This window comes from Procambarus clarkii, chromosome 6, assembly GCF_040958095.1.
Source record: "Procambarus clarkii isolate CNS0578487 chromosome 6, FALCON_Pclarkii_2.0, whole genome shotgun sequence".
NCBI classification, from domain to species: Eukaryota; Metazoa; Arthropoda; class Malacostraca; order Decapoda; family Cambaridae; genus Procambarus; species Procambarus clarkii.
Genome location: NC_091155.1, coordinates 33,868,427 through 33,894,385, shown reverse-complemented (window position 1 = coordinate 33,894,385; position 25,959 = coordinate 33,868,427). Strand labels below are relative to the sequence as shown.

Below are 25,959 nucleotides of genomic sequence, written 5' to 3'. Positions count from 1 at the left end.
CCTGAGTGCTGTCTCTTCTCTCCTATTCTCTCTCTCCCTCTCTACATATTCTCCCTCTCTCTCTCCTATCTTCTCTCCCTTTCCCTTCTCTTCAATAATTCCCTTCTTCGCCTTCTCCTCTTTCTGTGTCATTTTCTTCCCTTAATTTGTATTTTTTTGGGAGTGGGGAAGTTGGGTGGTCTTACCCTCCCTCCACCTGTCTTTGTCGAAAGTGATGGGTTATTTCCTGTCTTCCTCTGTGTCTGTGTGTCTGTGTCTGTGTCTCTGTGTGTGTGTCTGTGTCTCTGTGTGTGTGTCTGTGTCTCTGTGTGTGTGTCTGTGTCTCTGTGTGTGTGTCTGTGTCTCTGTGTGTGTCTGTCTCTGTGTGTGTCTGTGTCTCTGTGTGTGTCTGTGTCTCTGTGTGTGTCTGTGTCTCTGTGTGTGTCTGTGTCTCTGTGTGTGTCTGTGTCTCTGTGTGTGTCTGTGTCTGTGTGTGTGTCTGTGTCTGTGTGTGTGTCTGTGTCTGTGTGTGTGTCTGTGTCTGTGTGTGTGTCTGTGTCTGTGTGTGTGTCTGTGTCTCTGTGTGTGTCTGTGTCTCTGTGTGTGTCTGTGTCTCTGTGTGTGTCTGTGTCTCTGTGTGTGTCTGTGTCTCTGTGTGTGTCTGTGTCTCTGTGTCTCTGTGTGTGTCTCCGTGTCTCTGTGTGTCTCCGTGTCTGTCTCTCTGTCTCTCTGTCTCTCTGTCTCTCTGTCTCTCTGTCTCTCTGTCTCTCTGTCTCTCTGTCTCTCTGTCTCTCTGTCTCTCTGTCTCTCTGTCTCTCTGTCTCTCTGTCTCTCTGTCTCTCTGTCTCTCTGTCTCTCTGTCTCTCTGTCTCTCTGTCTCTCTGTCTCTCTGTCTCTCTGTCTCTCTGTCTCTCTGTTTCTCTGTCTCTGTTTCTCTGTCTCTGTTTCTCTGTCTCTGTTTCTCTGTCTCTGTTTCTCTGTCTCTGTTTCTCTGTCTCTCTCTCTCTGTCTCTCTCTCTCTGTCTCTCTCTCTGTCTCTCTCTCTGTCTCTCTCTCTGTCTCTCTCTCTGTCTCTCTCTCTGTCTCTCTCTCTGTCTCTCTCTCTGTCTCTCTCTCTGTCTCTCTCTCTGTCTCTCTCTCTGTCTCTCTCTCTGTCTCTCTCTCTGTCTCTCTCTCTGTCTCTCTCTCTGTCTCTCTCTCTGTCTCTCTCTCTGTCTCTCTCTCTGTCTCTCTCTCTCTGTCTCTCTCTCTCTGTCTCTGTGTCTCTGTCTCTGTGTCTCTGTCTCTGTGTCTCTGTCTCTGTGTCTCTGTCTCTGTGTCTCTGTCTCTGTGTCTCTGTCTCTGTGTCTCTGTGTCTCTGTCTCTCTGTGTCTCTGTCTCTCTGTGTCTCTGTGTCTCTGTGTCTCTGTGTCTCTGTGTCTCTGTGTCTCTGTGTCTCTGTGTCTCTGTGTCTCTGTGTCTCTGTGTCTCTGTGTCTCTGTGTCTCTGTGTCTCTGTGTCTCTGTGTCTCTGTGTCTCTGTGTCTCTGTGTCTCTGTGTCTCTGTGTCTCTGTGTCTCTGTGTCTCTGTGTCTCTGTGTCTCTCTGTCTCTGTGTCTCTCTGTCTCTGTGTCTCTCTGTCTCTGTGTCTCTCTGTCTCTCTGTCTCTCTGTCTCTCTGTCTCTGTGTCTCTCTGTCTCTCTGTCTCTCTGTCTCTCTGTCTCTCTGTCTCTCTGTCTCTCTGTCTCTCTGTCTCTCTGTCTCTCTGTCTCTCTGTCTCTCTGTCTCTCTGTCTCTCTGTCTCTCTGTCTCTCTGTCTCTCTGTCTCTCTGTCTCTCTGTCTCTCTGTCTCTGTCTCTCTGTCTCTGTCTCTCTGTCTCTGTCTCTCTCTCTGTCTCTCTCTCTGTCTCTGTCTCTTTCCTTGCCAGAAGAGGATAATTCATATTATATAACGGCAGAATAATTGGGAGTGTGGGGGGAGCACTGTAGGCCTAACGTCTCTTCCCTCCCCCACTCCCCCCCATCACCCCCCCCCCCCCTACACCCCGTATCTACAGGACAATGTCAAACAATGAATTTAGAAGAGATACCTGCGGGAGATAGTCAATCTTGTTCAGTTAGGGAGGGGGTGATGGGGGGAGAGGGATGGGGTTGATGGGGTGATAGGGGGTATGGGGGGTGTGGGGAAGGGGGGGGTAGGGGGGGGAGTGACGACACAGACAGACAGACTAGCGTACGATTACAATTACGCGATTAGCATAATTTTTTGGGTGAAATTGCTCTCAATCTAAAATTGCTAAAAGCGGAGATTTGATGATTGCAAGGTTTGTTGCGGCCGCGTCGGGTCGCATTCTTGCGGCCCGACCCGGTGCCGCAGCCGCTGCGACTGCCGCTGCGGTTCGAAGTGCCCGCAGCGGCGGCAAATTCCGCAACATTCCTTGGATGACGTCCAAGACTCAAGTTACGTCACAGATCACTATTCAAGTCATTGATTTTCCTGGTGCTTGCCTGGTCGTCCCTGTGAGGGCCCTCTTATACCTGCCTCGGTGTGTGGGGGGGAGCCTTGTGATCATTGGTGTGGGTACAGCAGGCTGTGATGGCTGGCAGCAGGTTATACACCACGTTCCTGTAATGCTAAACGGAAGTCAAAAATATTTTTCAAGTCTAGATATCAGCAGGATAATGTTATTGTGTTTAATATAAATGTTCTTGATAGTGTAGTGTTCGTCCTAGTTCTCTGGTGAACAGAAGCAGCAGGAGATAGGGGAGGGGGCAGATACCTGTCCTCCCTACAGCCTGTCCTCCCTACAGCCTGTCCTCCTACAGCCTGTCCTCCCTACAGCCTGTCCTCCCTACAGCCTGTCCTCCCTACAGCCTGTCCTCCCTACAGCCTGTCCTTCCCGACAGCCTGTCCCTCCCGACAGCCTGTCCCTCCCGACAGCCTGTCCCTCCCGACAGCCTGTCCCTCCCGACAGCCTGTCCCTCCCGACAGCCTGTCCCTCCCGACAGCCTGTCCCTCCCGACAGCCTGTCCCTCCCGACAGCCTGTCCCTCCCGACAGCCTGTCCCTCCCGACAGCCTGTCCCTCCCGACAGCCTGTCCCTCCCGACAGCCTGTCCCTCCCGACAGCCTGTCCCTCCCGACAGCCTGTCCCTCCCGACAGCCTGTCCCTCCCGACAGCCTGTCCCTCCCGACAGCCCGTCCCTCCCGACAGCCCGTCCCTCCCGACAGCCCGTCCCTCCCGACAGCCCGTCCCTCCCGACAGCCCGTCCCTCCCGACAGCCCGTCCCTCCCGACAGCCCGTCCCTCCCGACAGCCCGTCCCTCCCGACAGCCCGTCCCTCCCTACAAAGAACGTCGCTTTTCTCTCCTATACGTCACATAAGGCCAAAAAATTGTACTAGAAAACGGAAGCGGTTGGCGAAAGTGACGTACTGTCCCGTTTTCTGTTGAGGGTCCTCTGGCAGGTTAGGAGAGACTACTTTAAATTGACCGTTTTCTTGACGCTGGGAGATCTTAGGAGGAGCGATTGGGCAGGGAGCTCCACAGACTCACTTGAAAGTTGCAAGAGTTGCTTTGTGTTGATTGAAGGGTTCTTCCCCTTGAAGCGAGGGGGGTGGAGGTGCTCCTTGAAGTAGTTACTGATCCGTTGGTCGGCCTCAGACACACACACACACACACACACACACACACACACACACACACACACACACACACACACACACACACACACACACACACACACACACACACAGTACACACACACACACACACACACACACACACACACACACAGTACACACACACACACACACAAAGTACACACACACACACACACACACAGTACACACACACACAGTACACACACACACAGTACACACACACACAGTACACACACACACACACAGTACACACACACACACACACACACACACACACACACACACACACACACACACACACACACACACACACACACACACACACAAAGTACACACACACACACACAAAGTACACACACACACACACACACACACACACACACACACACACACACACACACACACACACACACACACACACACACACACACACACACACAGTACACACACACACACACACACACACACACACACACACACACACACACACACACACACACACACACACACAGTACACACACACACACACACAGTACACACACACACACACACAGTACACACACACACACACACAGTACACACACACACACACACAGTACACACACACACACACACACACACACACACACACACACACACACACACACACACACACACACACACACACACACACACAGTACACACACACAGTACACACACACACCCACCCACCTCAGGAAGCAGCCCGTGACAGCTGACTAACACCCAGGTACTTATTTTACTGCTAGGTAACAGGGGGGGCATTCAGGGTGAAAGAAACCTTGCCCATTTGCTTCTGCCTCGTGCGGGAATCGAACCCGCGCCACAGAATTAAGAGTCTGCGCGCTATCCACCAGGCCACCAGGCCCTCTGTGTCTGTACGAGTGTGTCTGACTGTCTGTTCAAGGATGGAGGCATTCATGGGCCTAGCCTCACCCAACTTTACAGGGTGAACGGACTGGAGTACGGGATGAACATAGGATGGTCTGGGTCGGTCCAGAGGGGAGGGTAAAGGAAGGGGAAATGGGAGGGATGGGATAGGAAGGGTAGAGGGTAAAATTTAAAGGGTAAAATCCAAGTAAATGTCTGTATCTATTCGGAAGCCAGACAGAGAACCCAAAACAGAAAACGCGACAGTACATCACTTTCGCCAGCCGATTTCATTTTTAATTACGTCGATTGTTGGCGTTTTTTTTATTATTATTTTCTACCACAGACGTGGCCAGGCATTTACATTGCTAACCAGCATATATACATTTTCTTCTGTCCTCCATGGACAGGGTTAGAGATCAGTTAAACATATAGTTCAGGAGTTTAATGAAGAATCACAGAAGGTGATTGTAGTGCTTTTAAAATGCTAGGTTAAGCTACATATGTAAATACATATATACTCAGATTTACGTATGCCCTACATATTTTTCGATGTGTCTTTTACATAGTCATTAATGTGCATTTAAAAAGGTGAAATGTAATTCTGATCAGCTTCCATATATACTTTATACACATACATATACATACATTGGGAGACGGTCGGCCGAGCGGACAGCACGCTGGACTTGTGATCCTGGGTTCGATCCCAGGCGCCGGCGAGAAACAATGGGCAGAGTTTCTTTCACCCTATGCCCCTGTTACCTAGCAGTAAAATAGGTACCTAGGTGTTAGTCAGCTGTCACGGGCTGCTTCCTGGGGGTGGAGGCCGGGTCGAGGACCGGGCCGCGGGGACACTAAAGCCCCGAAATCATCTCAAGATATCGGGTTGTGGCCTCACAGAAAACGGAGCCAGGGGATACTATGGGAAACTGCACTAGCTACACACGCTAGAATAATATACAGATTGTGTACCAAACATTGGAGATTTAGCTCTTGGTCTCCGCCTTTCAAGCCGTTGGTGGCTTAATGACTCCTACTTTTATATTTGTAAATAGTTAGCGTAATCTGCTCCTCTAGTTCACTCAGTCTTTCTCACTACTCTCACGGTAAAAGAAAACTTTCTAAAATCTCTCACTGATTAGATTCTCAAACTTTCATCCATGTCCCCCGTGGCCTAATGGTATTCGCTGTGATGCTGCCTCTCCTGCTCTGTCAATCTTCCCCAGTCACTTGGGCTGGACGGTAGAGTGACGGTCTAGCGTCATGCAGGTCGGCGTTCAATCCCCCGAGACCGTCCACAAGTGGTTGGGCACCATTCCTTTCCCCCCGTCCCGTCCCAAAGCCTTATCCTGACCCCTTCCAAGTGGTGTATAGTGTCTTGGCGTTTTTACTTGATAATTCCCTACCTTTACACCCCCCCTCTCTCTAGACTAGAAATAAAAATGAATTTTGGAGAATTGATTTTTCAATTACCATCGACAGTAAAACAGAAACATAAGAAATATTGAGAAAATTCGTGTTAGAATTATTAATCTTACTTTTTCGGTCATATTTAATAACATATATATATATATATATATATATATATATATATATATATATATATATATATATATATATATATATATATATATATATATATATATATTATATTACCTACATTTGCACCAGAGGTGGTACCCCTTATATTCATTTTATATAATAAATTATATTTCAGTACAGGTAATTTTTTTCTTGCTAATATATTATTCAAATTATCATTACAGGTAATTACAAATAATTACACATATGATAGGTAATTATCAGTACTAATTTTGAGATATATGGCAGGATAAGGGGGGGGGGGAGGGGGCAGGATATGGGAAGGGAAGCAAGATTGAAGGGAATGAAAGAAATGAATGAAGAGATCCGTAGAAGGAAGAAATATTTAGGAGATAAGACAGTCGTTTGGGGCCCCCCCAAGGAGGGGGGGGGGGGATTTAAGGGGGGATTTGCCCCCCCTTGAATATTGTCACCCGCAGTAACTCCTGCAGGAGTCGGGTGAAAATGAATAGTTAATGTGACCTAACATGGCGGAGGCATGACTGTTGCATGTGGTGGAAAGGGCTGTGGCAGCCACTCGAACTCTCGTGTGCAACATGAGTGCAATGGAGTAGTTTGGTCATCTTGAGTACTTTTAATCGGTGTTTTATCAAGAGCATGACACTAGTCTAAAGATGCTCCTTCAAGATGGAATAGTGATTAGAAGATGAGGCATCTGGATAGAGAGGGGGGGGGGTTGCAATGCTGCTCATCTCTCTCCTGGGACCAGCTGCTGGGGGTGTGAGGTCAGGTCAGTCTATTAGATGTCAAGTTAGGTAGTCATTTATGGGGAAAATAAGGCTGGCGGAAGCGACATAACCTTCCTCGTAGACTGTCATGACCGCACTGAATGTGCTGGCCTCTCCAGGCAGCGTTGTTAAAAATATCGTACCGTAACCGTCCACATTCTTTAATGTCTTCTGTCCAAATACTTACAATAATCTATAAATAATTATCCAACTGATCGCTTACTACTTAGTCAATCACCAAGTTCAAATTCTTAAATACAGCTAAGAATTGACATGTTACTAACTGATCGTACTGTCTGGCAACACTGCAAATTGGCAATAAATTCAATGGACACTTTTGTACTTGTACGTTACTGTCACTCTGACTCCTATCTGTTAGGTACTCCGGAGCCGGTCGGCCGAGCGGACAGCACGCTGGACTTGTAATCCTGTGGTCCTGGGTTCGATCCCAGGCGCCGGCGAGAAACAATGGGCAGAGTTTCTTTCACCCTATGCCCCCCTGTTACCTAGCAGTAAAATAGGTACCTGGGTGTTAGTTAGCTGTCACGGGCTGCTTCCTGGGGGTGGAGGCCTGGTCGAGGACCGGGCCGCGTGGACACTAAAAAGCCCCGAAATCATCTCAAGATAACCTCAAGATAACCTCTTATCAATGTCAGTGGTGGGTCATTTACTCCTGCCTGCTTCTCAAGTTTATACAGCAGTCGATAAGACGGTGTCTGCAGTGAGCAGATACAAACAGTCTGCTTAACCTTGTGTGGCTTGTTATCATACAACTCTAGTAGGCTCGTTAGGCATGATTTCAAGTCCTTCAAGCATGATGTGATTGCTAATAGATCATCTTTAGGAGTTTTAACTTGTCTTAAACCTGTTATTGATTTGAGTATCCAGGGTGATGGATTGTTGCCCAACCGCTTTCACTTAATGTGCGTGGTGCGGTGTGTCTATTAACCTTTGATACCTGCAGGAGCAGTGTGTTAGGTCTTGGACTCCGCCTTTCTAACCGTCAGTTTCTAATATACTATTTTAGTTCCTTGTCATATCTACATCATAGACACTCGCCAGGATACAGCCCGTGGCAGCTGTCTAACTCCCAGGTACCTATTTACTGCTAGCTGAACGTAGGTATCAGTTGAAAAAGTTTGCTTATTTGTGTGTCGACCAGGAATCGAACCCGGGCCAGCACCAGGGGGTGGGGAGGACGGGCCTGGGGTTCATGGGGTGGGGGTTCACCTGCACCAGGGGTTCAGGGGGCCAGCCCCCCCGGGGCACATGGTTGGACAAAATATGGGAGTGTAAGCGGCCATATTTTGTGAGAGGGGTCGACCGCCCTCTGCCGGGTGTAAGGGGTCGTCTTAATGTTGTCAGGGAAGGGAAGGGAAGGGAAGGGAAGGGAAGGGAAGGGAAGGGAAGGGAAGGGAAGGGGAGGGGAGGGGAGGGAAGGGAAGGGAAGGGAAGGGAAGGGAAGGGAAGGGGAGGGGAGGGGAGGGGAGGGAAGGGGAGGGAAGGGGAGGGAAGGGGAGGGAAGGGGAGGGAAGGGAAGGGAAGGGGAGGGAAGGGAAGGGGAGGGGAGGGGAGATAGAGCTTAGTGTGCGGCGCTAAGGTGCAGGTAAATAACTGCTCCTCCACTCCCCTAACAAAATTGTTTCCCATAATCCTTTCACTCAAAGTAGTTGATCACTACAGAGTTGACACATTAGTTGTCTCTAATTGTCATCCTTGACTGCCCTCAGCTCCTCAGCTCAGCGTCTCGGCTCAGCTCAGCTCCTGTGAAGGTCTTGTCTCTGAAGTTGGACACAGATATGCTGAAATAACCAACGATGGAGTCCGAGTTTGTCTTCTGTGGATTCCTTCCCATATTGGTCTCTGAATGCATGATAGAACTGATGAGTTAGCCAAGACTTTTGCTGGTAAAGAGGGACTTGTTACCATCTTGGACTGCCTTTGAGCAGCCTGAGGGCAGCAGTACTCCGGGAACATCATCACAGTCTCGTAGACTTGAGGCAAAGTGATATTCCCACCAGTTGCTCCATCTATCATCATTCTATTATGCAGGAAGACCCGCACGTCTATGGGTCATCCAATAATGTTAGCAGACGTCTAGATGTTACCACTGCTAGGCTTAGGCTCGGCTACAAGTACCTCTGGCAGTTTGTAACATCTGCTGATGCAGACCTTAAATGCAAACTCTGTCAGCAGAACTATTCTCATTGTCACTATGTAATTCAAAGGCGAAAAAATCGCATAATTGAGCAATTCTTCTCTGAATGAAGTTTAAGAAATGTGTAACTACTCCATCCATAATGATGTACTGCCAGGAATCTTGGCCAAATATCCCCAATTTGCTGACTGTAGGTCATGCCTGTACATAGCAGTAATAGCAAAGCAAGTCCCTATGGCGCATTGGTATCGCTCTCGCCCAGCACTTCGTGAGCCCTTTGGCCTGGGTTCGTATCCTAGCCGGGGAGGATTGCCTAGGCGCCAATCCTTAACTGTACCCCTCTGTTCACCCAGCAATGAATGGGTACCTGGTTGTTAACAGATTTAGCGGGTCGTATTCCATGGAAAATTAAGATTAAAGACCTGCCCGAGACGCTACGCCTGATAGCTTAAAGACCTGCCCGAGACGCTACGCCTGATAGCTTAAAGACCTGCCCGAGACGCTACGCCTGATAGCGGCTTTACAAGAATGTAAGAATTCTTATATATATATAAATAAAAGGCATAAATGACTGTTAAGCTGTGGCGTAGTTGGGTGGGTGTGGAGCAAGATTAGTCACATGGGAAGGCTGGGGTGGTGCCTTTGACGGCAGTCCGTCAAATCTTGCCGGCTGTCAAACTGTCTCAAGCCCCGATTTTACGCTGGACTTGACTAGCGGCGTCACGTGAAAATTGTGCTGTGCTCAAGGGTTTCACAGCTCCTCCTCCACATGCTCCAAACTTCCCCACTTTGTGAACTCGTCGACTCCCCATTGTTGTTCCCCCACGAGTCCAAATGGGGTGTCCTCCTGTGTCACCCCTCTGGGTCACCAGGTCCTTTGGGAGCCGGTCGGCCGAGCGGACAGCACGCTGGACTTGTGTGATCCTGTGGTCCTGGGTTCGATCCCAGGCGCCGGCGAGAAACAATGGGCAGAGTTTCTTTCACCCTATGCCCCCCCCCTGTTACCTAGCAGTAAAATAGGTACCTGGGTGTTAGTCAGCTGTCACGGGCTGCTTCCTGGGGGTGGAGGCCTGTTCGAGGACCGGGCCGCGGGGACACTAAAACCCCGAAATCATCTCAAGATAAACTCAAGATGGTGAGGGCGCCCTCTGTCTGCTCTCGTGGAAAAGCCTCTTCCTGCAGCTCTATTGCAACATACGGGCTCACCATAGCCCGTGCTACTTGGAACTGTTTGTTCCAAGTAGCGAATCTTTACCAACCAACCTATTGCAACAGTTGATAGCGACGTGATATCCCCGCTGCTATCTCCAGAGCACAGACGTGTAGCGGCCTTTCTGCTGGTGAGGCAAACTTACTTGTAAGGATTTGGGGGGATTTATGGGGGGAGAACTTTAGTTGTCGCGGTGTTAACGTTGGTGGTATGCGTTTGGGGACCCCGTGCTACTTGCCCCGCTCCTGTGGCAGGTACGGCCACTATGGGATCACCATAGCCCGTGCTACTTGCCCCGCTCCTGTGGCAGGTACGGCCACTACCCTGGAAACACAAACCGAAACTGTCTCTATTTTCCGCTTGTTACAACTTGTAATAAAGTTGTTACATCTTGGCTTAACGTGTTTATGACATATTAGAACGTTGTTACAACTTGCTATATTGGTTGTTATAACTAGTTAGGAGGTGTTAAAGCTTGTTGGAACGTTGTATCAACGTCGTAGTTTCGGTGTGTGTTTGGCGGGTATGGGATCACCATAGCCCGTGCTACTTGCCCCGCTCCTGTGGCAGGTACGGCCACTATGGGATCACCATAGCCCGTGCTACTTGCCCCGCTCCTGTGGCAGGTACGGCCACTATGGGATCACCATAGCCCGTGCTACTTGCCCCGCTCCTGTGGCAGGTACGGCCACTATGGGATCACCATAGCCCGTGCTACTTGCCCCGCTCCTGTGGCAGGTACGGCCACTATGGGATCACCATAGCCCGTGCTACTTGCCCCGCTCCTGTGGCGGGTACGGCCACTATGGGATCACCATAGCCCGTGCTACTTGCCCCGCTCCTGTGGCAGGTACGGCCACTATGGGATCACCATAGCCCGTGCTACTTGCCCCGCTCCTGTGGCGGGTACGGCCACTATGGGATCACCATAGCCCGTGCTACTTGCCCCGCTCCTGTGGCGGGTACGGCCACTATGGGATCACCATAGCCCGTGCTACTTGCCCCGCTCCTGTGGCGGGTACGGCCACTATGGGATCACCATAGCCCGTGCTACTTGCCCCGCTCCTGTGGCGGGTACGGCCACTATGGGATCACCATAGCCCGTGCTACTTGCCCCGCTCCTGTGCCAGGTAAGGCCACTACGGGGCTCACCATAGCCCGTGCTACTTGCCCCGCTCCTGTGCCAGGTAAGGCCACTACGGGGCTCACCATAGCCCGTGCTACTTACAAATTTTTTGTTCTGTTTTTCTTGTTCTAGATTTAGCTACTCGGAACAAAAAGTCCATGTAGCACGGGCTATGGTGATCCCGTAATTGAGTTCGGTTATTTGCGTTAATTTTATTATTGTGATATTTGGGTTAAAGTTTTAACTGGAGGTGGGGTTTCCTCCTTTTTCCCTGTTGCTATTTCGCTTCTGTTTTATCTCCCTGGTTTTAGTCTTGTTTTAATAACATTATCTTGGTGGCGTGATGTAGATGCAAAATGTTCACTAATGAGTCCCATTCCTACACGGCTTTTCTAATCATTGTAGTCGCGGTGGAATGTGCATCTAATGCAGGTGGAATGTGCATCTAATGCAGCTGCTGTCGTTGGATTAATGTTGAGTTTGATGCGCAGGGCTTCAGTAGCTTCACATTCCAGTAAGTAGTGCAATAGTGGCGCCTCTGCTTCTGTTTCACAGATGTGACACTCTTTAACTATTGGGTTCATTACCTCCCAGCAGCACTTGTAACCAAGTCTGAGTCTGTGTATGGCTACTGCAATGTCTCTGGATATCTTTTTGCCAGGCTTGAAAGAGGAGTAACCAGTGGCTTGTTCGTACCATATCACAGTGGATCTTCCTTCCGCTACTTTGGCTCTGTGGCGACTTTTGATAGTTGAGAATATTTTCTTAATGATTTGCTCCTTTATCTGTGAGAAACTTGGAGGTATTTGAACCTGTACAACAGGTAGAGCAGTGGCAGATTTTGCTAGTGAGTCTGCCTTATCATTACCATCTATGCCAATGTGACTTGGAATCCAATTTAGGGTGATTGACAGCCCTAGATTATGGGCTTCTTTTCCTATATGTTGGATTTCTGTGAGGAGTTGTATATTATCTCTGTGCTGACTGGATAACAATGCCTGGAGCGAAGATTTAGAGTCGGTATGAATGATGTAAATTATTCTCAATTGTATAGTTTATGGCCTCCTTCAGGGCATATAATTCTGTTTGCAATGTTAAGCACCCACTATTCATGCTCCAGTAAGCTTCATGGTTGGTAGTGTAAACTGCTGCCCCAGCAGAACCTCTTTCTTGATCAACTGATCCGTCTGTGAAGATGTGAGTCGTTACGTAACGACTCACATCAAGACCCAGAACGTTCTGGGTCTTGAGATGGTTTCCATTTGTCGTTCTATGACTGCTTTGAGCCTCTGCGGGTCACATGCTGATTTTTTAAACTGGTAATCCTTCAATGATTATCTTTAGACTCGAGTCTTACCATGGAGAACGCTGCCGAAAGTGTTGATATGGTCTATCTCCTTTCTTTTTAATGGTCAATTTCAAGTCCACTTTCTCTAGAATTTTGACCAGATTATCCATCCATGAGCTTGTTCTATATTGAAGGTTTCTGTGGAGCGATCTGTGTAAGCTATCTTTGATTGACAGTCTGGCGGTGGTTCCAACAAGTTGTGCTGTTATGGTGGCTATCCTTTGTTTGATCCTGTTCTCTAAGGCTGGTAAGTTGGTTTCCATTCTAAGGTTCTCTCGACGCGTCCATATAGATGCTCCCAGCATTGTTCTGAGGGCATCATTTTGAGACACTTCCAGTTTCTGCCATTGGTTATCACTGCGGGATGTAAGAGTAGGAACAACATAGTCAGTTGACCAGACCACACACTAGAAGTTGAAGGGACGACGACGTTTCGGTCCGTCCTGGATCATTCTCAAGTCGATTGAGAATGGTCCAGGATGGACCGAAACGTCGTCGTCCCTTCACCTTCTAGTGTGTGGTCTGGTCAACATACTTCAGCCACGTTATTGTGACTCATCGCCTGCAACAGTCAGTGAGTGTCCTAACTGTTTGAACGTCGTGCATTTTGAGTACTGGTAGAGATGCACCCTCTCTAAGACTGCTCAGGGAGCCCAAAACTGAGTTTCTGGCTTCACTGCGTGGCCGAAGATATTCAATTTCTTGAGTGAATTTCAACAGGCTGTCTATTATGACTCTCAGGTATTTAAGAGGTAACCCACTCAATTTGAGTTCCCACTCATGAGTTATTATTCTAATGACCATTGCTTTGGTTTTATTGATTATTTTGCTGTTTATTTTCACTTCTAGACAGTTTTGTGCAAGGTTCCTGGCGCCTTTGGCATTGATAATGACCACAAAGTAGTCTGTATACTTAAGCAGTTTGGCTTTTCGTAACTTGAGCTTGATGAAATGTTCCATGAGACAGTTGAAGAGAGAGGCACTTAGAGACTTAGACAGGAATACTAAGTCCCATTTCCCACCCTCTTTGAGAAGGATGCTTTTTCTTGAATAAAATTTTTTTGACCTTTATTATGATTATCTTTATTAACGTTGCTTACCTAACCAACATTACCAAACTTTGGTAAATATATAATTGGGTCACCTAACTACCCCCCCCCCCCCCCATCAACCATCTCCTCTCACCGTGGCAGCATCTTGGTCATGTTTCATCTTGAAGATCTTAAGAGATGCAGCATCAGCATCCTTGGTGACTGACGTCTGGTGGGAGACTTCGCAGCCTCCATCTATAATCGCTCCATCATCTTCAAGCTCCATCAATCTTTAATTAAAATCTGTTCTCATCAGTGGCACTCATCATTACCAGACTTGCGATGGCCAGAGGACTGCTATCATTAAGATATTACGCTATCACCTGTGCATCTTTCACCCCCCCCCTCCTGACCGGATGCCAGCCCTCCCCTCTGACCGGATGCCAGCTCCCCCGCCCTGACCGGATGCCAGCTCCCCCCTCTGACCGGATGCCAGGTCCCCCCTCTGACCGGATGCCAGGTCCCCCCTCTGACCGGATGCCAGGTCCCCCCCTCTGACCGGATGCCAGGTCCCCCCCTCTGACCGGATGCCAGGTCCCCCCCTCTGACCGGATGCCAGGTCCCCCCCTCTGACCGGATGCCAGCTCCCCCGCCCTGACCGGATGCCAGGTCCCCCGCCCTGACCGGATGCCAGCTCCCCCCCTCTGACCGGATGCCAGCTCCCCCCCTCCTGACCGGATGCCAGCCCTCCCCTCCTGACCGGATGCCAGCCCTCCCCTCTGACCGGATGCCAGGTCCCCCCTCTGACCGGATGCCAGGTCCCCCCTTTGACCGGATGCCAGGTCCCCCCTCTGACCGGATGCCAGGTCCCCCCTCTGACCGGATGCCAGGTCCCCCCTCTGACCGGATGCCAGGTCCCCCCTCTGACCGGATGCCAGGTCCCCCCTCTGACCGGATGCCAGGTCCCCCCTCTGACCGGATGCTAGGTCCCCCCTCTGACCGGATGCCAGGTCCCCCCTCTGACCGGATGCCAGGTCCCCCCTTTGACCGGATGCCAGGTCCCCCCTCTGACCGGATGCCAGGTCCCCCCTCTGACCGGATGCCAGCTCCTGCCCCTCTGACCGGATGCCAGCTCCCCCGCCCTGACCGGATGCCAGCTCCCCCGCCCTGACCGGATGCCAGGTCCCCCCCTCTGACCGGATGCCAGGTCCCCCCCTCTGACCGGATGCCAGCTCCCCCGCCCTGACCGGATGCCAGCTCCCCCCCTCTGACCGGATGCCAGCTCCCCCCCTCTGACCGGATGCCAGCTCCCCCCCTCTGACCGGATGCCAGCTCCCCCCCTCTGACCGGATGCCAGCTCCCCCCCTCTGACCGGATGCCAGGTCCCCCGCCCTGACCGGATGCCAGCTCCCCCCCTCTGACCGGATGCCAGCTCCCCCCCTCTGACCGGATGCCAGGTCCCCCGCCCTGACCGGATGCCAGGTCCCCCCCTCTGACCGGATGCCAGCTCCCCCGCCCTGACCGGATGCCAGCTCCCCCGCCCTGACCGGATGCCAGGTCCCCCCCTCTGACCGGATGCCAGCTCCCCCCCTCTGACCGGATGCCAGCTCCCCCCCTCTGACCGGATGCCAGGTCCCCCCCTCTGACCGGATGCCAGGTCCCCCCCTCTGACCGGATGCCAGCTCCCCCCCTCTGACCGGATGCCAGGTCCCCCCCTCTGACCGGATGCCAGCTCCCCCCCTCTGACCGGATGCCAGGTCCCCCGCCCTGACCGGATGCCAGGTCCCCCCCTCTGACCGGATGCCAGGTCCCCCGCCCTGACCGGATGCCAGCTCCCCCCCTCTGACCGGATGCCAGGTCCCCCGCCCTGACCGGATGCCAGCTCCCCCCCTCTGACCGGATGCCAGCTCCCCCCCTCTGACCGGATGCCAGGTCCCCCCCTCTGACCGGATGCCAGCTCCCCCGCCCTGACCGGATGCCAGCTCCCCCGCCCTGACCGGATGCCAGCTCCCCCGCCCTGACCGGATGCCAGGTCCCCCGCCCTGACCGGATGCCAGCTCCTGCCCCTCTGACCGGATGCCAGCTCCCCCGCCCTGACCGGATGCCAGCTCCCCCCTCTGACCGGATGCCAGGTCCCCCCTCTGACCGGATGCCAGCTCCCCCCTCTGACCGGATGCCTGGTCCCCCCTCTGACCGGATGCCAGGTCCCCCCTCTGACCGGATGCCAGCTCCTGCCCCTCTGACCGGATGCCAGGTCCCCCCCTCTGACCGGATGCCAGCTCCTGCCCCTCTGACCGGATGCCAGCTCCTGCCCCTCTGACCGGATGCCAGGTCCTGCCCCTCTGACCGGATGCCAGCTCCCCCCCTCTGACCGGATGCCAGGTCCCCCCTCTGACCGGATGCCAGCTCCTGCCCCTCTGACCGGATGCCAGCTCCTGCCCCTCTGACCGGATGCCAGCTCCTGCCCCTCTGACCGGATGCCAGCTCCTGCCCCTCTGACCGGATGCCAGCTCCCCCGCCCTGACCGGATGCCAGCTCCTGCCCCTCTGACCGGATGCCAGCTCCTGCCCCTCTGACCGGATGCCAGCTCCCCCCCTCTGACCGGATGCCAGCTCCCCCCCTCTGACCGGATGCCAGCTCCCCCCCTCTGACCGGATGCCAGCTCCCCCCCTCTGACCGGATGCCAGGTCCCCCCCTCTGACCGGATGCCAGGTCCCCCCCTCTGACCGGATGCCAGCTCCCCCCCTCTGACCGGATGCCAGCTCCCCCCCTCTGACCGGATGCCAGCTCCCCCCCTCTGACCGGATGCCAGCTCCCCCCCTCTGACCGGATGCCAGCTCCCCCCCTCTGACCGGATGCCAGCTCCCCCCCTCTGACCGGATGCCAGCTCCCCCCCTCTGACCGGATGCCAGCTCCCCCGCCCTGACCGGATGCCAGGTCCCCCCTCTGACCGGATGCCAGCTCCTCCCCTCTGACCGGATGCCAGCTCCCCCCCTCTGACCGGATGCCAGCTCCCCCCTCCCCACTGACCGGATGCCAGCTCCTCCCCTCTGACCGGATGCCAGCTCCTCCCCTCTGACCGGATGCCAGCTCCCCCGCCCTGACCGGATGCCATCTCCCCCCTCTGACCGGATGCCATCTCCCCCCTCTGACCGGATGCCAGCTCCTCCCGCTCTGACCGGATGCCATCTCCCCTCTCTGACCGGATGCCATCTTCCCTCTGACCGGATGCCTGCTCATTAATGTCGTTTTCTCATTAATTCACCTCACTGCTGAAGATAATTTAAAACGACATCGTTCGCTTCAAACTGAACGACAAATATGAAAATATGTGCGAAGCAATTTTGAATCTTCTGGGAAGAGGAAAATATATTTGACATTTTTATATCTACTTCATCGTCCTCGTGAGACGATGTTTGTTTCTGTTTCTGCTGCGTATGTTGGCTATTTATGTTTGCAGGATCGAGCTGTTAAGCTCTTGGTCCCCGCCTTTCATACCATCGGGATTCTAATGTACTGACTCACGATCTTGTAAATCTACGACATGTACTCACCTAGTTGTACTCACCTAGTTGTGTTTGCGGGGGTTGAGCTCTGGCTCTTTGGTCCCGCCTCTCAACCGTCAATCAACAGGTGTACATGTATTGCTATATGTGGGTTGGTGTGTGCGTTTGGTGTATATGCGAGAAATGGTTGCTGGAACACGGTGGGGATGTTCATATCTAACGGTGAACGAGCCACAGTTAACTTCTTGAGGTTATCTTGAGATGATTTCGGGGCTTTTTAGTGTTCCCGCGGCCCGGTCCTCGACCAGGCCTCCACCCCCAGGAAGCAGGCCGTGACAGCTGACTAACACCCAGGTACCTATTTTACTGCTAGGTAACAGGGGGGCATAGGGTGAAATAAACTCTACCCATTGTTTCTCGCCGGCGCCTGGAATCGAGCGTGGGACCACAGGATCACAAGTCCAGCGTGCTGTCCGCTCAGCCGACCGGCCACAGTGAAATGGTCGACACTAGTCACTGCTAGTGTGTGTGGGCTTATATTTACCTGGCGGGACCAGACAGTGAACCTGCAGAGCTTATCACTGCCTTATCAGCGCGGGTAACCGCGAGAATGCCAGTTCTTCTTTATTGTTATCAGCGAGATAAGCTTGGCACAGCGACGGTTTTGGGTCAGTTAGTGTGTGATGGTGCTGGCAGCGACCTGTCAAGTTGACTGGTGTCCTGGGACGTGCCGGGGCGGCCCTCCAGGACACTAAAGACAGACGCCTAAGAGCCAGGGGCGTCGAAGTGGGTGTCTTCGAGGACTACAAGCTTGCAAGTGCCGTTACAAGCAAGGACGATGGCCAAGTATAGCAGCAAGAGAAGGCCACTTTCCTGTGAACTACAACTGAGTGTCATTGAGGAAGAGGAATTGCAGAGTCTGCGCCGTCGAGGGCAGTGGACGAGTTCGGAGAAGCAGAAGAGCAGACGCAGCAAGAGTGAAAGTGACGGTGACGTCTGCGATCGAAGTGACGTCTCCGGCGATGAAAACGGGCTTGTGTCGGCGTCGCGACGCTCCGATTCCCGCGTCGACGTCGAATTTGGCGCCATTGGGAAGAGTAAAGGCGACGAAGATTACTTCGGCCGTCTCGACCAGTCTTGGGAAACAGCAAGTTTGGGAGGAGAGTTGCGGATAGAGAGACAGAATTCCGTCTCTGGCGCGTACAGACAGTTGCCGTTCGATAACGAGGACTCGAACTACAATCACGTAATTGGTCCTCACAATGCCGTCTTGCGCAAGGCTGCCAGTCTAGACTACATAAAGCCCAAAGGGAATAAATACCTAAGACTAGCCAAGCCGTTTTTCTCGCGTGTGGCGTCAAATTTAAAGCAGGCAGTGTCGGAGAAGGACCTCTTAAAACTGACCGACTTGCCTGTTGCTTCTGGCATACCGGCCAGGCCCAGATCTGCCTCGGATGATGAACGCTGTGCTCTGGTGAGTAATCTTGGTACTTGGGACGTCTTGGTCACGTGTCGTCCCCCTAGCTAGGGGGGGAGGGGGCGTCTCAAGGCTTCTAAGATTACGTAAACTATTTACATAATGACTTGTGTGACAGGGAGTTTGATCAACGTGTCTTCCTGTCCCCGGTTTAGTCAGAAATTGTCACTTTGAACTTGTCATATTAGGCAAACATATTTTTATTTTTTTATGTATTTACATCAAATTACAGCAGCTTTTCTTTACTTGGTTTAAATGGTATAAAATGTGTTCCATATCTTGGCTGATTAGACTTTATGATGTAGGTTACATAAGACGGCTGTACAGTCATTAGACATAATGACTATTCAAGTACATAGAGGAAAATATTATTGTTGATGGTGGCTCAATTGCCAGTTGACAATAGGTCAAGGGTTGGTTAATTGGGTAGTTTGCTGAAGACGATCCTCAATTAGATTTATAACACTCTTGAGTATGTTAGACTTGAACAGGAATGAGTTTAGATGAATATATATAGAAGCTGCCTAGTATGGGTCAATATACCTTCTCCAGTTTCCTTAATTCTAATGTTCTTAACATGAGCTCTGGCTCTTTGGTCCCGCCTCTCAACAGTCAATCTGTTGAAAGGCGGAGCGTCTGTATTCACCTAGTTGTGTTTGCGGGGGTTGAGCTCTGCTCTTTCTGCCCGCCTCTCAACTGTCTATCAACTGTTTCTACAACTACTATTTTTTTTCTCTCCACACAATACACATACACACACACCCCAGGAAGCAGCCCGTGACAGCTGGCTAACACCCAGGTACCTATTTTACTGCTAGGTAACAGGGGCATAGGGTGAAAGAAACTCTGCCCATTGTTTCTCGCCGGCGCCTGGGATCGAACCCAGGACCACAGGATCACGCGTCCAGTGTTCAGTCCGCTCAGCCACCAATTACCTAAGGTCATGTCCATAGATTAAGGACACAACACGAGATGAAATGAGCAGCATCACTCAGGATGCTGATCACAGTAGGGGCCTGGTGGCCTGGTGGATAGCGCGCCGGACTCGTAATTCTGTGGCGCGGGTTCGATTCCCGCACCCGGCAGAAACAAATGGGCAAAGTTTCTTTCACCCTATGCCCCCCTGTTACCTAGCAGTAAAATAGGTACCTGGGTGTTAGTCAGCTGTCACGGGCTGCTTCCTGGGGGTGGAAGCCTGGTCGAGGACCGGGCCGCGGGGACACTAAAAGCCCCGAAATCATCTCAAGATAACCTCAAGATACATGTATCACACTCCCAAGGATCTGTGGAAAATTCAAGACACAAAATTCTCTCCATATGAAGACTTAAGGTAGATTCGAGAGTATAACTTAGGTGTAGATGCAAAGATTATACTTGGTATAACTCGTATATTTATATAACTATTAAATAAGTTATAGGTACTGGGAGAGTCGTAATATGATCTCATGCTAGAATAATATAACTATGTTGGGTAAGATAAGGCTGCGAGTAGTGTGTCATTTTGAATCATCCCTTTATCTAAGATATTATCTGACATGCTGTATTTAGGACCCACATGTTGGCTGCTTTTGTCTGCTGGGGCCCCACCCTCGAGGTGTCTGCTGGGGGCCCACCCTCGAGGTGTCTGCTGGGGGCCCACCCTCGAGGTGTCTGCTGGGGGCCCACCCTCGAGGTGTCTGCTGGGGACCCACCCTCGAGGTGTCTGCTGGGGGCCCACCCTCGAGGTGTCTGCTGGGGCCCCACCCTCGAGGTGTCTGCTGGGGGCCCCACCCTCGAGGTGTCTGCTGGGGGCCCACCCTCGAGGTGTCTGCTGGGGGCCCACCCTCGAGGTGTCTGCTGGGGGCCCCACCCTCGAGGTGTCTGCTGGGGACGCTGGGAGCTCATAGGATCGAGCGTCAGAAAATAGAGTGCAAGTCTGCACCAGCCCTGAGTGTCTGCGCATGTCTGCAGGCTGGATTTGCGTGTCCCGATGTAAATCAGCAGTGGAAGCTTGCTGGGGATTAGAGGATTGGGCCGCACGGCCTCTCTTACTCCTCTGTTCCAATCCTCTCTACTACCGGTGTTCCAATCCTCTCTCCTACCGGTGTTCCAATCCTCTCTCCTACCGGTGTTCCAATCCTCTCTCCTACCGGTGTTCCAATCCTCTCTCCTACCTGTGTTCCAATCCTCTCTACTAGACTTGCATAGAGCATAGAGCTACGTCTATTCCCGCTACGTCAGTCATCTTATGCTATCTTGAGGTTATCTTGATTTCGGGGCTTTTTAGTGTCCCCGCGGCCCGGTCCTCGACCAGGCCTCCACCCCCAGGAAGCAGCCCGTGACAGCTGACTAACACCCAGGTACCTATTTTACTGCTAGGTAACAGGGGGCATAGGGTGAAAGAAACTCTGTTCATTGTTTCTCGCCGGCGCCTGGGATCGAACCCAGGACCACAGGATCACAAGTCCAGTGTGCTGAATACTTCAGAACTTTTCCTTGGGGATCTGTAATTCTTTCTTCTATCATTTCATTCAGCTGTATGATAGCAATACAGGGGGGGATTATCAGGGGAAAGCGCCAACCCATCACGACTATATAGCACTGGGAAGGGATCAGGATAAGGATTTGGAATGGGACGCAAGGAAAGGAATGGTGCCCAACCATTTGTGTGGACGGTCTCGGGGGATTGAACGCCGACCTGCATGACGCTCTACCGTCGCTCTACCGTCCAGCCCAAGTGGCTAGCAATACAGGAACAACGAGGTCTCGGGTAATTCAGGGAGGGTAATTTTTTCCTGAATGACTCGATTCAAGCAGCGTGTTATCGTCGGTGTTATCCAGGATAACAGTTTTGGCTATTTTTTATATTTGTATCGACGCTTACAGGACTTAGTATGAGACCTTCGAGGCTCGTTTAAGTGTGTACGTGTAAGTGTGTACGTGTAAGTGTGTACTAGAGGCACCTCGTCCTCCAAACAAAGACCCCAAAGACCATTCCATCCACCCGCCAAACCCCCCCCCCCAGCTGTTTATGAATGAAAAACAGTTTACACACGACTCACAACTGTTGACGTTCGAACACTTCCGGAACAAGTGCTTCACTGACGACTTGTGTTCGAACCACAACGCTGTAAATGCTTCACCCACGTACTACAAATACAAATAATCGCCAACAGAACCTAAACACCTAATCTAACCTATGCCTATATATGCACAATACGCTAATATATTATAATATTAATTTATATTTGAGAAAATTCTTGTTTTGAATGAACAGCATGTTAAAATTTATGAATGCCTTTGTGGGGTCGACCGCTGGATGGAATCGACTTGAGTCGAGGACGGGTTGCTAGAGAAGTAGGTGGGTGTGTGTGTGTGTGTGTGTGTGTGTGTGTGTGTGTGTGTGTGTGTGTGTGTGTGTGTGTGTGTGTGTGTGTGTGTGTGTGTGTGTGTGTGTGTACTCACCTAGTTGTGTTTGCGGGGGTTGAGCTCTGGCTCTTTGGTCCCGCCTCTCAACCGTCAATCAACAGGTGAAACTGTGTGTGTGTGTGTGTGTGTGTGTGTGTGTGTGTGTGTGTGTGTGTGTGTGTGTGTGTGTGTGTGTGTGTGTGTGTGTGTTTCAACACGGGAACGTTCGCTATCGCTGGCAAGCCTCTGAGATAGAGATAAGGGCATGACCCACAGAGGGGGGGGGGAGATACTAGATGACTGTACTGTCTCTGGTCGGTAATAATTCAGCTCCAATTAAACAAACAAAATCCAGGAATTAACGAACTCTTTAATTGCTAAGCTAGTAATGTTTTTTTCTATTATTCCTCGTCGTTAACATAGTGTTGTCCTGAGAACGGCTCGAAACCTAGTGACGTGGTCACAAACGTTTGTTTAACGTTATTAAAACGTTGGTGGTAGGTCTGGTCGACGACCGGGCCGCGGGGACGCTAAGCCCCGGAAGCACCTCAAGGCCAAGGTAGGCATCCATCAGTCTCGGGAGACTTAAGGAGTTACCCTCTAGTTGTCGGTCTGGAGTAGCCAAAGTAGGTTGATACAAGGGAGAGAAGCTGTTACCCATGCAGCAGGCCATACCCCTCCTCTCTCTCCACAGCGCCGAAAGCCTTCAATGGAAAGTCAAACACCAATAGCTTAAGTAAAAAAAAAAGAATAACGTGGTTATAGAGCGCATGTGTGCCGTAGCTTAGTAGTCTACGTAAAGTTCCTCAGTTTTGAAGGATTTCCTTGAAGGATTTGAAGAAGGGGGGGGGGGGCTGAGAGCTGTTAAGAGCCAATGGTGGTAGTTAATGATGGGTGGTTGAGGCATTAACCCCCTGGGGTACTAACCACCATCCCCCCCCCCCCCCAAATAAGCCATCTACAAGCATCTACGGCTGGTTTAGGGTCCATCGAGGGACCCATTAGGGTCAAATGTGTTTAAAATATTCGTCAAGGATCTAGGTGATGTGCTGGCGGGTCCCTCTGGTCATCAGGACTTCGCTGTTGCTTCGCTGTTGGTTCGCTGTTGGTTCGCTGTTGGTTCGCTGTTGGTTCGCTGTTGGTTCGCTGTTGGTTCGCTGTTGGTTCGCTGTTGGTTCGCTGTTGGTTCGCTGTTGCTTCGCTGTTGCTTCACTGTTGCTTCACTGTTGCTTCACTGTTGGCTCACTGTTGGTTCGCTGTTGGTTTGCTGGTGCTTCGCTGTTGGTTCGCTGTTGCTTCACTGTTGGTTCACTGTTGGTTCGCTGTTGGTTCGCTGTTGGTTCGCTGGTGCTTTGCTGGTGCTTCGCTGTTGGTTCGCTGTTGCTTCACTGTTGATTCACTGTTGGTTCACTGTTGGTTCGCTGTTGGTTCGCTGGTGCTTCACTGTTGGTTTGCTGTTGGTTCGCTGTTGGTGCTTTGCTGGTGCTTCACTGTTGGTTCGCTGTTGGTTCACTGTTGGTTCGCTGTTGCTTCATTATATTATAGAATATATCGGTCATTTATATCGTGTACTGAACTATGTGGACTCCATGTTTCCGGATCCAAGGGAGCCGGTCGGCCGAGCGGACAGCACACTGGACTTGTGATCCTGGGTTCGATCCCAGGCGCCGGCGAGAAACAATGGGGCAGAGTTTCTTTCACCCTATGCTCCTGTTACCTAGCAGTAAAATAGGGACCTGGGTGTTAGTCAGCTGTCACGGGCTGCTTCCTGGGGGTGGAGGCCTGGTCGAGGACCGGGCCGCGGGGGACACTTAAAGCCCCGAAATCATCTCAAGATAACCTCAAGATAACCTCCCCCTAGTCTATCCTCTCGTTAAAATGATTTATTAATTTGTTAATCCCTCTAGTTTAATAATTTTGGTTTAGACCTGTTGCAAGTATTGATATTTGCAATTAAATGATCCAAGTTATCTTGAGATGATTTCGGGGCTTTAGTGTCCCCGCGGCCCGGTCCTCGACCAGGCCTCCACCCCCAGGAAGCAGCCCGTGACAGCTGGCTAACACCCAGGTACCTATTTACTGCTAGGTAACAGGGGCATTCAGGGTGAAAGAAACTTTGCCCATTTGTTTCTGCCTCGTGCGGGAATCGAACCCGCGCCACAGAATTACGAGTCCTGCGCGCTATCCACCAGGCTACGAGTATGTGTTATCTGAGATTGTAATGTCCTTAATTACTTTATTGTTTCTGATGATCTATTTTATGTCCTAGTTGGCTCTGTTATCAGCAAGTTGAGTGAAAATTGTTAACAGAATCTGAGTAGTTATCTGACCTGTGATTGGCTAGTTCCAGATAGATTTCGTGGTATAATTGTCCTCTAATCTCCATCTTAGAGTGGACAGGTTGAAGTCTCCCAGGAAGGTAATATCAGATATTGGCTCTGGCAGGTTAATGAATTATTCTCTAAGGTGTTTTATCTGTTCTATATACCTGGAACATACCTGTAGAGGGTTCTCAGAGTTCCTCTTCACCCTGAGCCCGGCCTGAGGAGTTCCTCAGGCCGGAACTTGTTCCGGAACAAGTCTTTATTTGACTTGTTCGTCAACAAGTCAAATAAAGACTGTTTTCGGGACTTGTTCCCACCTCTGTTTCATCAAACTGTTCTTTCTCAACGCTTGCTGTTCATATCAATTTTATAAACATTTGTTTTTCTACACAGGTGTTTTTAGGTACCTGTATAAACACTGTCATTATCGCAGGTGTTTAATTGTGTTCTCATTCCCACAGGGAAGCCCCAGCCCCTCGTCACGACGGAACAGCAGCGTCCTGCGACAGTGCGACTCGCTTGAAAATGTCTGCGACGGCCGCGACGAGGACCAGCTAGAGAATGGGCTTGGTGAGTCACCCCTTAAAGGCGGACAGTTTTCTTTGGTTGTCGGTAAGAAAATGGGTTATCTTGGCGTTGAAAAATTTATTATGCACCCTTTTACCTATCCTGTGGGTGGTAGTGGACCCCATACCCATCCTGTGGGTGGTAGTGGACCCCATACCCATCCTGTGGGTGGTAGTGGACCCCATACCCATCCTGTGGGTGGTAGTGGACCCCCATACCCATCCTGTGGGTGGTAGTGGACCCCCATACCCATCCTGTGGGTGATAGTGGACCCCCATACCCATCCTGTGGGTGATAGTGGACCCCCATACCCATCCTGTGGGTGATAGTGGACCCCCATACCCATCCTGTGGGTGGTAGTGGACCCCCATACCCATCCTGTGGGTGGTAGTGGACCCCCATACCCATCCTGTGGGTGGTAGTGGACCCCCATACCCATCCTGTGGGTGGTAGTGGACCCCCATACCCATCCTGTGGGTGGTAGTGGACCCCCATACCCATCCTGTGGGTGGTAGTGGACCCCCATACCCATCCTGTGGGTGGTAGTGGACCCCCATACCCATCCTGTGGGTGGTAGTGGACCCCCATACCCATCCTGTGGGTGGTAGTGGACCCCCCATACCCATCCTGTGGGTGGTAGTGGACCCCCCATACCCATCCTGTGGGTGGTAGTGGACCCCCCATACCCATCCTGTGGGTGGTAGTGGACCCCCCATACCCATCCTGTGGGTGGTAGTGGACCCCCCATACCCATCCTGTGGGTGGTAGTGGACCCCCCATACCCATCCTGTGGGTGGTAGTGGACCCCCCATACCCATCCTGTGGGTGGTAGTGGACCCCCCATACCCATCCTGTGGGTGGTAGTGGACCCCCCATACCCATCCTGTGGGTGGTAGTGGACCCCCCATACCCATCCTGTGGGTGGTAGTGGACCCCCCATACCCATCCTGTGGGTGGTAGTGGACCCCCCATACCCATCCTGTGGGTGGT

At 51.6% G+C, this 25,959-nt stretch overlaps 2 protein-coding genes across 2 annotated transcripts in view; one reads left to right on the top strand and one right to left on the bottom strand.

The window, feature by feature from the left end:
* Positions 1–13,994, bottom strand: part of LOC138355884 (uncharacterized) — a 42,273-nt gene extending 28,279 nt beyond the window's left edge. The window contains exons 1-2 of the mRNA XM_069311436.1: positions 13,863–13,994; positions 12,551–12,618 (exon numbers count right to left, since the gene is read on the bottom strand). Coding sequence (XP_069167537.1) covers positions 12,551–12,618; positions 13,863–13,994 — 200 coding nt within the window. The remainder of the gene's footprint in view (positions 1–12,550; positions 12,619–13,862) is intronic.
* A 3,880-nt stretch (positions 13,995–17,874) lies between these two features.
* The window catches only part of LOC138355877 (uncharacterized), an 84,366-nt gene continuing 76,281 nt past the window's right edge, over positions 17,875–25,959 (top strand). The window contains exons 1-2 of the mRNA XM_069311426.1: positions 17,875–18,688; positions 24,864–24,972. Coding sequence (XP_069167527.1) covers positions 18,053–18,688; positions 24,864–24,972 — 745 coding nt within the window. The 5' untranslated portion in view covers positions 17,875–18,052. The remainder of the gene's footprint in view (positions 18,689–24,863; positions 24,973–25,959) is intronic.